At 36.2% G+C, this 13,564-nt stretch overlaps 1 protein-coding gene across 3 annotated transcripts in view; it reads right to left on the bottom strand.

Moving 5' to 3' along the window:
* The window catches only part of LOC133556431 (ceramide transfer protein-like), a 55,530-nt gene extending 45,747 nt beyond the window's left edge, over positions 1-9,783 (bottom strand). Inside the window, exons 1-2 of one of the 3 annotated variants that reach the window (XM_061906343.1) lie at positions 9,173-9,783; positions 8,968-9,102 (exon numbers count right to left, since the gene is read on the bottom strand). In XM_061906343.1, coding sequence (XP_061762327.1) covers positions 8,968-9,102; positions 9,173-9,262 — 225 coding nt within the window. In that variant the 5' untranslated portion in view covers positions 9,263-9,783. The remainder of the gene's footprint in view (positions 1-8,967; positions 9,103-9,172) is intronic. The other 2 variants (XM_061906342.1, XM_061906344.1) reach the window with 2 other exon arrangements.
* Between the last annotated feature and the right edge of the window lie 3,781 nt (positions 9,784-13,564).

The following is a 13,564-nucleotide window of genomic DNA, read 5'->3' as shown; positions in this document are numbered from 1 at the left end:
AGCGTAACTAAACAAGAGCTCGCCTTCTCCTGAAACAGAGGTTGTCACGACCTCACCTTCTGCGGTCATCCAAAATCGTGAAAGTATTTCACTCCTCAATCCTGCAATGTGCCCCAGACACAGAGCGCACAAGGCAGGAACCTGAGCAAACACAAGCACGTGAACATAATTCCACCGTTTCCTTTAAAATCGGAATTTCACCATTCCGCTCAGCTGGTAAAGACCCCCGCTCTGCAAAAGGCCGCTGATGCAAAATACAACTAAAATCGCATCTTTTACGGGCAATGGCACATCCGTCAGCTGACGCGACCTCACGATGTCCACATTTAACTAGATTTGCTCAAATGGCATGCATGTGCTCTTACGCTGGCTGACATCTGCAACATATATCCTGACTCAAAACAGAACCACTGGACTGGAATAGTTGTGTTAATACTCCCTCCAATCTAAAAGAGGTGATAAATATCTATCAGCAGCAGGTATAAATATCTGATCTGTCTGTAGGCGGCGTGCACAGAAGTAACCTCTAGTGTATCGAGCTGTGACGCCATTTCAGGTTCTAAAAAATCCAACAGAGTTGTATCAGACACAGCGCATAAAACCCTGCTTTTACTGTCCACTTTATACTTCTTTCAATCTTCTAAGAACATTCTCCTTCCCCTTGAGCAAGCACTGATGAGCCCCCACTGGTGTTTTCTGAACAAAAGGATTGTGGAATGTTCAAGTTAAGATGAAATATTTAGTCAGATTAAAAGGATTTTGACGAAAAGTCGGTTCTAAACTATAGCTGATGCGTTTATGGACTTGCTGACAAAAAGTGAAAAAAATATTTTTACAAAATATGGAATATAGAAAAAAATGGTGTACTTTAAGTTCAGGATCGGTACTTTTTACATTTGAATTGATATGGTATCAAATCAGGATATCAAGAAATCGATACTGGCGGTACTCAATGCTACCAATTTTCGGTACTTTTATGTGTTTTCAATGAGTTTATATACCTTAATTGTTTTTATTTTTAAAAAAACATTTTTATTTATAACATTCAACACTGAACTGCGCTGTCCAGTCCTTTTCCAACACTCAAGTGTCTCATTTACAAGTACTATATACTGTATATATTACACAGTAAACTAGCAATGCAGTTGCAATTTCAATACATTAGATGGCAGGAATGTATAGAGTAGGGTGTGTTGCCTTAGCAGTAAGTAGTATTTGCCATTAAGTTGAATGTGGCAATCTTTTATTTTGTTAAGTCCTACAAGGCATTTATAATTGTAAGTGTAGTACTTATTACACAACAGCTTTTTGATTGTAACATGCATCTTAGTTGTAGTTTTAATTACCAAATTTGGAGGTGTTGAAATCACTATGTGAAATCGTTAATTCTAATCAGTAACATGTCTATGCCACATCCAATGTAAATTAGCATCAAGTAAGCGCATTTTGCATGAGCTTGAGCCGGTGCAATCGCACGTGACGTCACGCGCAACAAAGACATCAAAATATGTCACCATTTGATTTTGCTTGAGTCTACGAATTTCGGTCGGTACTTATAACAGCACCAAATTCAGTACGTATCTCTACTCAAACCTAACTCTCATGATGTAGTGTCTATTTTCTTCTTTCATTGCTGACTACTAATTATTGTGGCTTGAGCCATTTACTGAGCAACCATGACACAGACTGGCAACAGTTTAGTCGCTATGCGAGTGCCAACTACCTCACTGCTACCACAAAAAACAGAAAAACAAAACAAAAAACGATCGTGGAGATGATCCTTTCGAGTGGGTACGGTGCCAAAGTTTTATGATTTACTCAAATCTTAAGAGATTTGCTTAGGAATGTCATGCATGACGACGATTAAACCTCCCCTAAAAGCAGAATTTTGCATGAAACTAATCGCTAAGTTACATGAATAAACTACTGCATAACAAACTATTTGGGAATATTTGCTCTACTTTGCTTCAAAGTTTCCTTGAAGCTAGTTAAGCAGTTTTGTCCGAATCCTACGAGCAGAAAAAAAACATCAGCTTCTCAGGGGCAGCATCAAAGCAGCTTGTACTGATCTGACTTCAATTAGTGCATGGTAGGAATGGTCAGGAGATCATATTTCTTGTGCAATGTGCTTACATATGGAGTTCTGGTGTCAATTTGCACCTTAATGAATGTGTCATAGACAACGGCATGAAGAGCAGGAGACATTTGTTTTTACATTCCTGGATACACATGCCACAGTGTCCCTAGACAGCAAGGACACTAGAAATGTATATTTATGTGAAGTGGCTGTGTAGGTCATTGTTCGACATTCTTACTTAACTAAGGCAACTTGGAATGGCCGATATGGCCTTGCGATATGTATTGCAGTCTTTTGCGATAACAATACATATTACAATATATTATATACCATTCAACCCTTTCAAAACAGCTTACAAATGCTCCTAATTCAGCTGCTGTTGTATGAGGTAACATATTACATAATTTACAGTTGGATTATTTTCTCAAAACCATATTTACTGTTAATATCTTATTACTTTCTGGCTTCACGGTGGCAGAGGGGTTAGTGCGTTTGCCTCACAATACGAAGGTCCTGCAGTCCTGGGTTCAAATCCAGGCTCGGGATCTTTCTGTGTGGAGTTTGCATGTTCTCCCCGTGAATGCGTGGGTTCCCTCCGGGTACCTTCCTCCCACTTCCAAAGACATGCACCTGGGGATAGGTTGATTGGCAACACTAAATTGGCCCTAGTGTGTGAATGTGAGTGTGAATGTTGTCTGTCTATCTGTGTTGGCCCTGCGATGAGCTGGCGACTTGTCCAGAGTGTACCCCGCCTTCCGCCCGATTGTAGCTGAGATAGGCGCCAGCGCCCCCCGCGACCCCGGAAGGGAATAAGCGGTAGGAAATGGATGGATGGATGGACTTTCTGCTCTAACAATCTATCCATTTATACTTCTGTTAAATGTACTAAGCACTTATTCTCCTGTTGTTTCAATGCGTTACATTAGTTTTGGATCATACTACAATTTGAGTAACAATTCAAAACCAAGTAGCTACTTTACAGGGGCAGAATTGGCCATACCAATGTTCTGACTTAAAATTCTCAGAATCATTAAATATTCAGGTTTTTGCTCACAACTATAATCCGACAATATCAATTAATAATTAAAATGATTTCTTTATACCCCTTTATTGCATACAACATTTTAAATAAAATAAATAGTGAAAAATAACTAAACAAAAGCAAAAACTACTATTAGTTTCCATCTCCAGAGAATGTAAACAATAACAAAAAACAATTTTGTGATAATACAAAATATCGCTTTAATCCTGTTGCATATTGATATTATACTTATCGTTACGGTCTATATTTGTTTACATTCAAGTGCTCTAGTTTAGCTTGGAGCTATGTTTTTCCCCCTCCTACTGTATGGTATGTAGTGGAGCATGTTTAGATAGTCGTTGTGCTTTAGTCCTCCAGTTATAGTAATACTTCAAAGAAGCACAGTTTATTTGCTTATTATTATATTATTATTGATTTAGAAGTTGCACTGTGAAGGAACATTAACCGCTAGCTTGCTAGCAAGGAAACTACAGTGAGTTGAGGATGCCGTCATTCATTTGTCGCTGTCATATTTGCGGGACAACTACAATGTGTCATCAACATGCATTATCACAATATGACAATTTTTATCGTTTGCCAAACTTACATATATTACAACATACATCGTGCAACCATAACGACAACTTTTGTCTCTGGCAGGCTAGACAAGTGTTTCTTAACCATAGGCCATTTTTGGGCCGTGAGCAGCCCCCAGTGGGCCTCCAAAAAATATCTGTTTCTCAGCTGTGGTCGTATGAACTACAGCAGCCCTCAGTTTCAATATTCCGTTCCACCACTTGTGGCAGTAATGAAAATATCAAACAAACAGAAGAAGTCGGAGTGATAGAGAGGTTTCTGAAGCGCTAAAATTACAAGAAAAGTGTGGAAACTCTATTTTAATTGTATTTACAGTTTAGTTAAGAAACATATGCATTATTATTCAAATGTGTTCATATCGTTGAAATGTATTTTATTACTGTGTAATTGTATTTAAATGTATTTTTCATCAGTCTTCTTTTGCAGTATATTTTTATTAGTATTTATTTTTGTAATCAGCCTGACCTAACCCTTGATAATAATATTTGTGATTAACATAGTTTTGTATCATTTGACAAGGTTCATCCTGTTAAACTGTAAGTATGTTGAATGTAGTTATTGAATAAGATTAAAATCAAGAAAAACGGTGTAACTTTTTTGAGTGGGACCTGGGCCACTGGAAAAGTTGGGTTCCGAACTCAAAAAGGTTAGGAACTCCTGAGCTAAACTACTGTAATGGCCTTCTCCCCGGGCTTTCTTTTACAAGCTGCAGAGCAGCTGCTATACATTCAGAATGCTGCTGCTCGAGTTCTGACTAGAACCAGAAAATTAAGTCTATTCATGGTCTTGTGCCAAAGTCCATCTCAGACATGGTCACGTCATATTAATGATGCTGCTAAAATCTGGCGCAGTCTTCCAGAAGATGTGAGACAGGTCTCAACTTTGGCAATTTTCAAATCCAGGCTAAAAACACTTATTTTTATCAGTGCATATGAGAACTGAAAGTATTTTATCAGTACTTTTTGGTTTTAAAATTAATTAATTTTTTAGATTTTTAAAGCATATAAAGCACTTTTAATTGCACTGCATATAAATTGTGATCTATAAAAAAGAATGTGCCTTGCCTAATTCACAACAGTAGGGAGGTCCAGAAAAATCAACTCACATTGTGATCCTGTGATCCTAATTCTGATGCGGGCCTTTTAATCCTATTGCACAAATCACAGTAGAACAAATTGTTTGGTCTCTGTGCCGGGTGGTAGTAGAATGCTCAGAAAAAAAGTAAATATTTAACTAAGGGTGTGGGATTATCTGGGAAAAAAATGTGAGGCCTGCATAAGGAGACATTAGGGCTTGGCGATAAAAATATATATCGCAGTGGACACATCGTATCAAAAAAAATATGTTCAATAAAACGTTAAATGTTTTTTTATTAGTCTGTAAAAACAGAAAGTTGCGAAGCAAAGTTGGCTACATATACAAAGGCACTCGCTCACCGAGCAACACAGGAAGTGTTCGCTGATCAGTGGGCGTGACACGCTCAAAGCTCAGTGAGGTAACAGTATCAACTACAAAGTTTGTTGCGCCATCTTGTGTCTCCCGGTTGATTCTCTGCATGTGGTGAGAAGAGAAAGTAAATATAAGTGCTGCAGAGAGCAAATTAATATATGATAAATCAGGAAAAGTCACTTTGACAATATGGCAGTTTTTTTACTTTTTTAAACGGACCATAGTCAGACCAATGCGCTCGTAATTAGGAATACCGCACCACACGTTCACCCTTCTCAGGTTTCTCTGTTGACATTTTTACACTTTGCACTATATTGTTACACTTAATTAAGCATTTCTAGTGTATTCCTTATTTTTGCACCTTAATTTTAAGAGGCTATTTGTCAAATGTTCAATGTGATTTTAAAATGTTGTTCACATTGAGTGTTTTGTTTTCAAAGGTTGCGTTGACATTTCCTTTCCTTTCTGTTTTGATAGCTAAAGGTATTATAATTAGAGGAAGGTTGAATTTTAAAAACAAATGTTTATATTTAATATATATTTCCCGCAGGTCCTTATTTTCGATCGGTCATAAAAATTATCAATGATTATCAATATCGACCGATATAAAACATTTATACCGTGATGCAGTTTTCAGCCATATCGCCCAGCTCTAGATGACATTATACATCAAGAAACACTGAATCCAAGTTGCGAGTGCAAAAACTTGCCTTGGAACAGATTGGGTCTGTACCTCCCTGACTGCTGGGGCAGGACAGCTTTGGTGTGCTTACCTGCTGGAGTATGTCCTGCCCTTTATCTTAATAAAATACTCAGCAAAAAGTTAATCTTTACTGCCCTATCTTGAGAAATGGCTGAAGAGATAACTGCATGCTAGGATCAGGTAAGGTAGGATCAACCAATAACAACTCCTGCAAAATTATACAGCCTCTTCACTAATGCTGTAACGATTGCTTTTAAAGATTTGATTCATAATTCGTAGCCAATTCAATTCAGGGACGATAATATTTTTAGAATGATCCAAAATGATTCAGTAACTTTTTAGAAAAACATAAAAAATGAATGGCCAATGCATTCACACCTAAGATGAATAAAGTGCAATTACACTTAAGATTTAATTAACAAGAGGAAACCATTTCTGCTCATATTTTCAATTTTCAATAAGTTTTCAAAGAAAGTACAATAACCAACATTTTAAGAGCAGAGTCCAGCTAAATAAAATTGCCTGACCCACCGTAAAATATCAGATCTCCGACCTGGCGACAGAGCGTTCCAGGTGTGCGGAAGCATGTGTGCTCCCTCTTCCCTGTTGATGGTGTTGGCTCCTTGCTTCCTAATTTTCATAGCCATCTCTTCTATTTTTCTGTTTCTAATAAAATGACTTTCCTTGGCTGCCAGTTGTTGTGTTCCGCAAGTTGGTCTGTCTCCGCAACCAGCTCCGCTGTCACTTTGTTTGTGGCTTGTAAATTTGTGTTGCAGCTTTATAATATTGTGTTGTGGCATTTGTATTTGTTGTGGTTTTGCAATCATGCTGTAGATGAAAGTTGTTGTGTTGTAATTAATCATATTGTCTTGAGGCGTTTGTTATGCCTTTTCTCAACCATTGTAGCTATCCACTATTTTTGTTTAAATGACGCCATGCAGACTTATCATTAAAAGTGCTCAACTTCATATAAAGTCTGCGTTCTTAAATCCAATATTTTTCTTTTTCCAATATCGGAAAAATCGATCGATTCCCTTTTAAAACGATCTTTGCTCGATACCTATGACAGATCGATGTGGATGAATATAAGGCAGTGCCACAGTTCCATCTTGTGGTACATGCCAAAATATCACTTAATTAACATTCAAACACAGTGTTACTGTTCAAACTGTATGCAATGTTACAGTGGCCAAAAATTTTAAAGGGTGTACCTCAGGGTTCCATATTAAGCCTGTTGTAGTTTTCAATTTATGTAAATAATCACTGTGATAATGTGTCAAATGCTGCGTTCCATTTTTAAGCTTTATGCTATTTATGTTGTTCAGTCCCTGTTGACTCTGTTGAGATTAGTGCTGAATGCAGAGAAATGAAAGGTCATGTTATTTTCAAATGGCAAACAACTGTCATTGTACATTCCAAAAATATCAACTGCACATAAGATTGAACTTGAAATGGTCACAACATAGAAGTACTTGGGGATTGTTATTGATAAGAATTTGTCTTTTAAAATCACAGAAAAACTTATGGGTAAACTTAAAATTTGGGTTTTATTTTTCAGAAACATCCTGTTTTTCCCCACAACTTAAGAAACGCTTAATTCTGAACACTTTTATAGCGTTTCCTAGACTATAGAGACTTGCTTTTTATAAATGCACCCAACATTTATTTGGAAAAAAAATAGATACTGTATATCACTGTGCCATACGTTTTATTACAGGTAGTGGCAACCTTGTCCACCATTGCACTTTGTATGCAAAAGAAAACTGTCCATCTTTGTCAGTCCGACACAAGTCTCGGTAAAAAAAGGCCTTCAGATTTGCTGCCTAATGTTTAGGCAGTGAACTGCAAACAGACCTCAGGATACTTGAACTAATAATTTGGTGGGAATTTTACACCATTTTAAAGGATCAAGAAGCTGTTTCTATTGAGCACTGCACTTGTTTTTAACTTGTTTTATTGAAATATTTACATTTTTAACTAGTGTGTTTTTATGTTTATGTTGTAAACACACTTTTAACAAAAGTGTGGGACCGCTCCTGTTTTTGTTGTTAGTCGATGCATTTATGAAACCATTTTTTTGCTTCCCTCTTCTCTAGGTGACGCTTGCAAAATAGATTTAATGAGTTTTACCTGGTTAAATAAAGGAAAATGAGAATAAATATACTTGCTTTTAATTAATATTTAGGCCCACTACGCTACTGTATTTTAACATTGGTCATTACGGTGGTACCTGGAGAGCCAAGAATAAGAACAAGAAAGTTTTGATTATATTACGCCTATACTGGCTCACCTGCACTGGCTTCCTGTGCACTTAACATGCGACTTTAAGGTTTTACTACATACGTATAAAATACTTAACGGTCTAGCTCCATCCTATCTTGCTAATTGTATTGTACCTTATGTCCCAGCAAGAAATCTGCGTTCAAAGAACTCCGGCTTATTAGTAATTCTCAGAGCCCAAAAAATGTATGCGGGCTATAGAGTCTATTCGGGTTCCAGTTCTCTGGAATACCCTCCCGGTAACAGTTAGAGATGCTACCTCAGTAGAAGCATTTAAATCCCATTTTAAAACTCATTTGTATACCCTAGCCTTTAAATAGACCCCCCCCCCCCCTTTTAGACCAGTTGATCTGCCGTCTCTTTTCTGCTCTGCCCCACTCTCCTTCTTGGAGAGGGGGGGGCACAGATTAGGTGACCACAAATGACGCGCTATCTGTTCAAAGGCGGGACCCGGGGTGCACCAATCATCGGTGCATCAGTTGAGGACGTCTCTGCGCTGCTGACCCGTCACCACTCAAGATAATCTCCTGCTGGCCCCACTATGGACTGGACTTTCACACTATTAAATAGATCCACTCGACGTCCAAAGTGCAATGGTCCCCTCTAAGATTTGTCATTGTAGCCCATTGGGTTGAGTTTTTCCTTGCCCTGATGTGGGATCTGAGCCGAGGATGTCGTTGTGGATTGTGCAGCCCTTTGAGACACTCGTGATTTAGGGCTGTATGAATAAACTTTGATTGATTGAAAGTGTTTTTTGAGGTTTTACTAAAGATTATAAATTGACTAATTTTCACTCAGTAAGACCACAGACTTAGAGTAAGTTTTTCTAGCATAACTTACTGTGATGACAGCCTTGCTGAGACACAAAGATCCCCTGCAGCCATATTCCCTTTCATCCTCTGACTTGTAGTAGCTCAAAGTATTGCTCTTCAACACAACCCATCGGTCCTGCCATCCATGGATGTAATTGGTCCACTGTAAACAAACACGTAGAGCAAGAAAACTTAACACACAGGATTGATCTCGACTACAAGCAGAAATATACCTTGCTCAAAACGCCTCCCAGCTCCACAGGTTGCACAGATTCTGGGTCCACATCTTCATCCGAGCCGGAGGATGAGCTCTTTTCGGACATTTAAATCCAAGATTAGAACGCAATTTACGTGTGTTTTACGCACAGAGCTGCCTGGCTCTACACTAACAAGATAATAGTCTCCACGCAGCAACAATCTGCTGACAGCTTTGAAATCAACACAAAGTCAGCAGTGTTGCGTTATCGGTCTGTTATCGTTTAAAGATCAGCGGCGGACGGTTATCGTAAAAAGAGAGACAATCGTGACCGGGCAATCGCAACTTTGCTTTGAACCTGACGCCGATGAGCAAGCAGACAAGCTAGTTAGCGATATAACAGTTAGCTGTCAAACAAAACAACTACGAATGTAAACTTCTCGTCTAACTTGTGGCGGCTGCTCCTGGTCGCGGCCCCAGCTGCTCCGGACCTGCTACCCGAAAGAAGTGTTGGTTGAGAAATGGCCTGCGCGGAGCCCCTGTGACGATATGTTCAACTATCAAGCTACGAATGACGATGAAAGGCTCAGCGCCGCTGCTTTATTTCCGCGGTCTAGTTAGCAAGAGCGTAGGACACGCTAGCTTGTCATTTGGGTCGAGGGGGAGGAGCCGCAGCCACGCTTTACTGTGTACCTGAAGGAGAGCACCGTCAAGCTCGTATCACCACCGGAACACTAAAAGTAATGTTCTTCAAATTAAAAGCATTGTGTTTATCGAGCCATCCGTCCATCCATTTTTACCGCTTAAAACAGGGGTCACCAACGCGGTGCCCGCGGGCACCAGGTCGCCAATAAGGACCAGATGAGTAACCCGCTGGCCTGTGCTAAAAATAGCTCAAATAGCAGCACTTACCAGTGAGCTGCCTCTATTTTTAAAATTGTATGTATTTACTAGCAAGGTGGTCTCGCTCTGCTCGACATTTTTTATTCTGAGAGCCAAATAGAATTTGAAAATCCCCAAAAATATTTTAAAGACTTGGTCTTCACTTCTTTAAATAAATGCATTTATTTTTTTTACTTTGTTTCTTATAACCTTCAGTAAGACAACTTTAGAGAAAAAAATGCAACCTTAAAAAAGATTTTTGGATTTTTAAACACATATACCTTTGTACCTTTTAAATTCCTACCTCTTCTTTCCTGACAATTTAAATCAATGTTCAAGTAAATTTATTTTTTTTATTGTAAAGAATTATGAATACATTTTAATTTAATTCTTCATTTTAGCTTCTGTTTTTTTGACGAAGAATATTTGTGAAATATTTCTTTAAACTTATTATGATTCAAATTCAAAAAAATATTCTGTCAAATCCAGAATATCTTCAGAATCAAATTTAATTCTTATTTCAAAGTCTTTTGAATTTGTTTTAAAATTTTTGTTCTGGAAAATCTAGAAGAAATAATGATTTGTCTTTGTTAGAAATAAAGCTTGATCTAATTGTTTATATATTCTAACAAAATGCAGATTGGATTTTAACCTATTTAAAACATGTCATCAAAATTAATCTTAATCAGGAACAATTCCTAATGATGTTCCATAAATTAATTTTTTGAATTTTTTCAAAAAGATTCGAATTAAGTAGTTTTTCTCTTCTTTTTTTCGGTTTAATTTTGAATTTTAAAGAGTCAAAATTGAAGATAAACTATGTTTCAAAATTAAATTTTAATTTTTTTCCTGTTTTCTCCTCTTTTAAACCGTTCAATTAAGTGTTTTTTCATCATTTATTCTCTACAAAAAACCTTACGTAAAAGGAAAAAAAATGTACGACGGAATGACAGACAGAAATACCCATTTATATATATATATATATATATATATATATATATATATATATATATATATATATATATATATATATATATATATCAAAGGTTAATTGAGCAAATTGGCTATTTCTGGCAATTTATTTAAGAGTGCATCAAACTGGCAGCCCTTCGCATTAATCAGTACCTAAGAAGTAGCTCTTGGTTTCAATAAGGTTTGTGACCCCTGGCTTAAAACATATTAATCATATTAAAAACATTTTGTTTATCTAGCCATCCGTCCATCCATTTCTACCGCTTAAAACATATTAAATGCAAAGTGCACATGTTCGTTGTTTCTTTCTTTTTCTTCTTTTTTGAATTAATCAATCCAACATAATAATACACAACAACACCATATTAATGCAATTCCAATTCCAAAACCCAACCCGGCCCAGCAACATTCAGTATAGCAATCAACAGAAACAATTGAGAGGACACACAAACATTGACACAAAACAATCCAAAAGTAGTCAAACAAAAATGAATAATATGAACAACAGTATCAGTAATAATAACAATTTCAACATAGCATATCATCCCAAGTGATGGACTAATAGACTAAAAAATTAATTTGTCCCATACGCCATTAGGCTGTACAACTCTTCTCTGGGGGAGGGGGATACTATAGGATGACATCGATGCAAAACAATAACAGTGCAATACTTTTTCATAACATGGTCACTACTGCCTAGTTTCTCTTGTTATATTCTTATTTTACTGTTATATTTTTATTCTAATTGTTGCTTTTTATTGTAATATTTTTTTATTTTGTTTCCATTTATACCCCCATTATTTACTTTTACTTTTTAAATTTGATCTCAATTCTGTACACTGCTGCTGGAATTTTATTTTCCCGAGGGAACTCCTCTGAAGGAACCAATAAAGTACTATCTATCTATCTATCTATCTATCTATCTATCTATCTATCTATCTATCTATCTATCTATCTATCTATTTATCTATCTATCTATCTATCTATCTATCTATCTATCTATCTATCTATCTATCTATCTATCTATCTATCTATCTATCTATCTATCTATCTATCTATCTATCCATCCATCCATCCATCCATCCATCCATCCATCCATCCATCCATCCATCCATCCATCCATCCATCCATCCATCCATCCATCCATCTATCTATCTATCTATCTATCTATCTATCTATCTATCTATCTATCTATCTATCTATCTATCTATCTATCTATCTATCTATCTATCTATCCATCCATCCATTCTTACATCCATCCATCTATCTATCTATCTATCTATCCATCTATCTATCTATCTATCTATCTATCTATCCATCTATCTATCTATCTATCTATCTATCTATCTATCTATCTATCTATCTATCTATCTATCTATCTATCTATCTATCTATCTATCTATCTATCCATCCATCCATCCATCCATCCATCCATCCATCCATCCATCCATCCATCCATCCATCTATCTATCTATCTATCTATCTATCTATCTATCTATCTATCTATCTATCTATCTATCTATCTATCTATCTATAGCAGGGATTAAAAAGGCCTCATTGACATTATCATTACTGCCATATATAAAAAAATAAATAAAAACATTTATAAATGTGCAGTATGTAAGAATGACATCACATTGTGTCCAATATTTTCCACAAAGATAAAATAAGTCGTATTCATGTTCATTTAATAGTTAAAACAAATTTAAATAATGGATCTCATATTCCAAGATATGACTCATTATTATTTAAACTAAATGCAGATTTTTCTACTGATATAATTTCCCTGGCTTGTGTATAGTAGTCAGTATGAGTTGGACTATCAACATCTATCCATATTTTTGTATCCATATTTGCTATTTCTAATCAGAAATAACACGGAACCATATATACGTTTGGTTTGCAAATTACTTATCTGGCATTATACAGATGTATAAATTATACTAGACGTAATAATTAAACATAATAAAAAGTTCTTATTGTTATTTATTCAAAACATTATTCACAACAAGTACCCTACAGCTCTTTTCAAGCAGATTGGTTATAATGCTGATTGATGTTCACCACTACAGTACCAGTGTTGTGAAACCGCATGGCTGCCGTTTTGTTACCCCAGTGATGTGAGAACCAGGAGAGGTGAGAGCAGGTAAAATGACTTTATTACTCAGATATTCACAACTAGAGCTTCGACCAAGAACTAATTCCATGAAAAGCACTGTTGTATACAGAAACATTTTATTATGGAATACTCTTCATTTTAAATATTAGGACTATTCCCAGTAAAAAAAAAAAAATTAAGAAACATGTAAAGTTACTTCTTAGACTTAAAAATTAATCTTTCATGTTATGAGTTTGAGAACATTTTTTTTCTCTTTTTCTTTTTTTTTCCTTTCCCTTTTTCCTGTCGTTTATTGTAACTGGATTTGCGTATGTGTTTGTAACTGGATCTGTGTACTGCTATTCTTTAATTATTTTAAGAATGTTCTTTTTCCTTTCTTTTATTTGTAATTGGATTTGTGTATGTTTTGTAACTAGAGCTGTGTATTAGTATTTTACTTCGAATATTTGAAATGGA

This window comes from Nerophis ophidion, linkage group LG07 (assembly GCF_033978795.1).
Source record: "Nerophis ophidion isolate RoL-2023_Sa linkage group LG07, RoL_Noph_v1.0, whole genome shotgun sequence".
Lineage (NCBI taxonomy): Eukaryota > Metazoa > Chordata > Actinopteri > Syngnathiformes > Syngnathidae > Nerophis > Nerophis ophidion.
The sequence above is the reverse complement of the archived record's forward strand: the minus strand, read 5'-3'. Positions and strand labels throughout refer to the sequence as shown.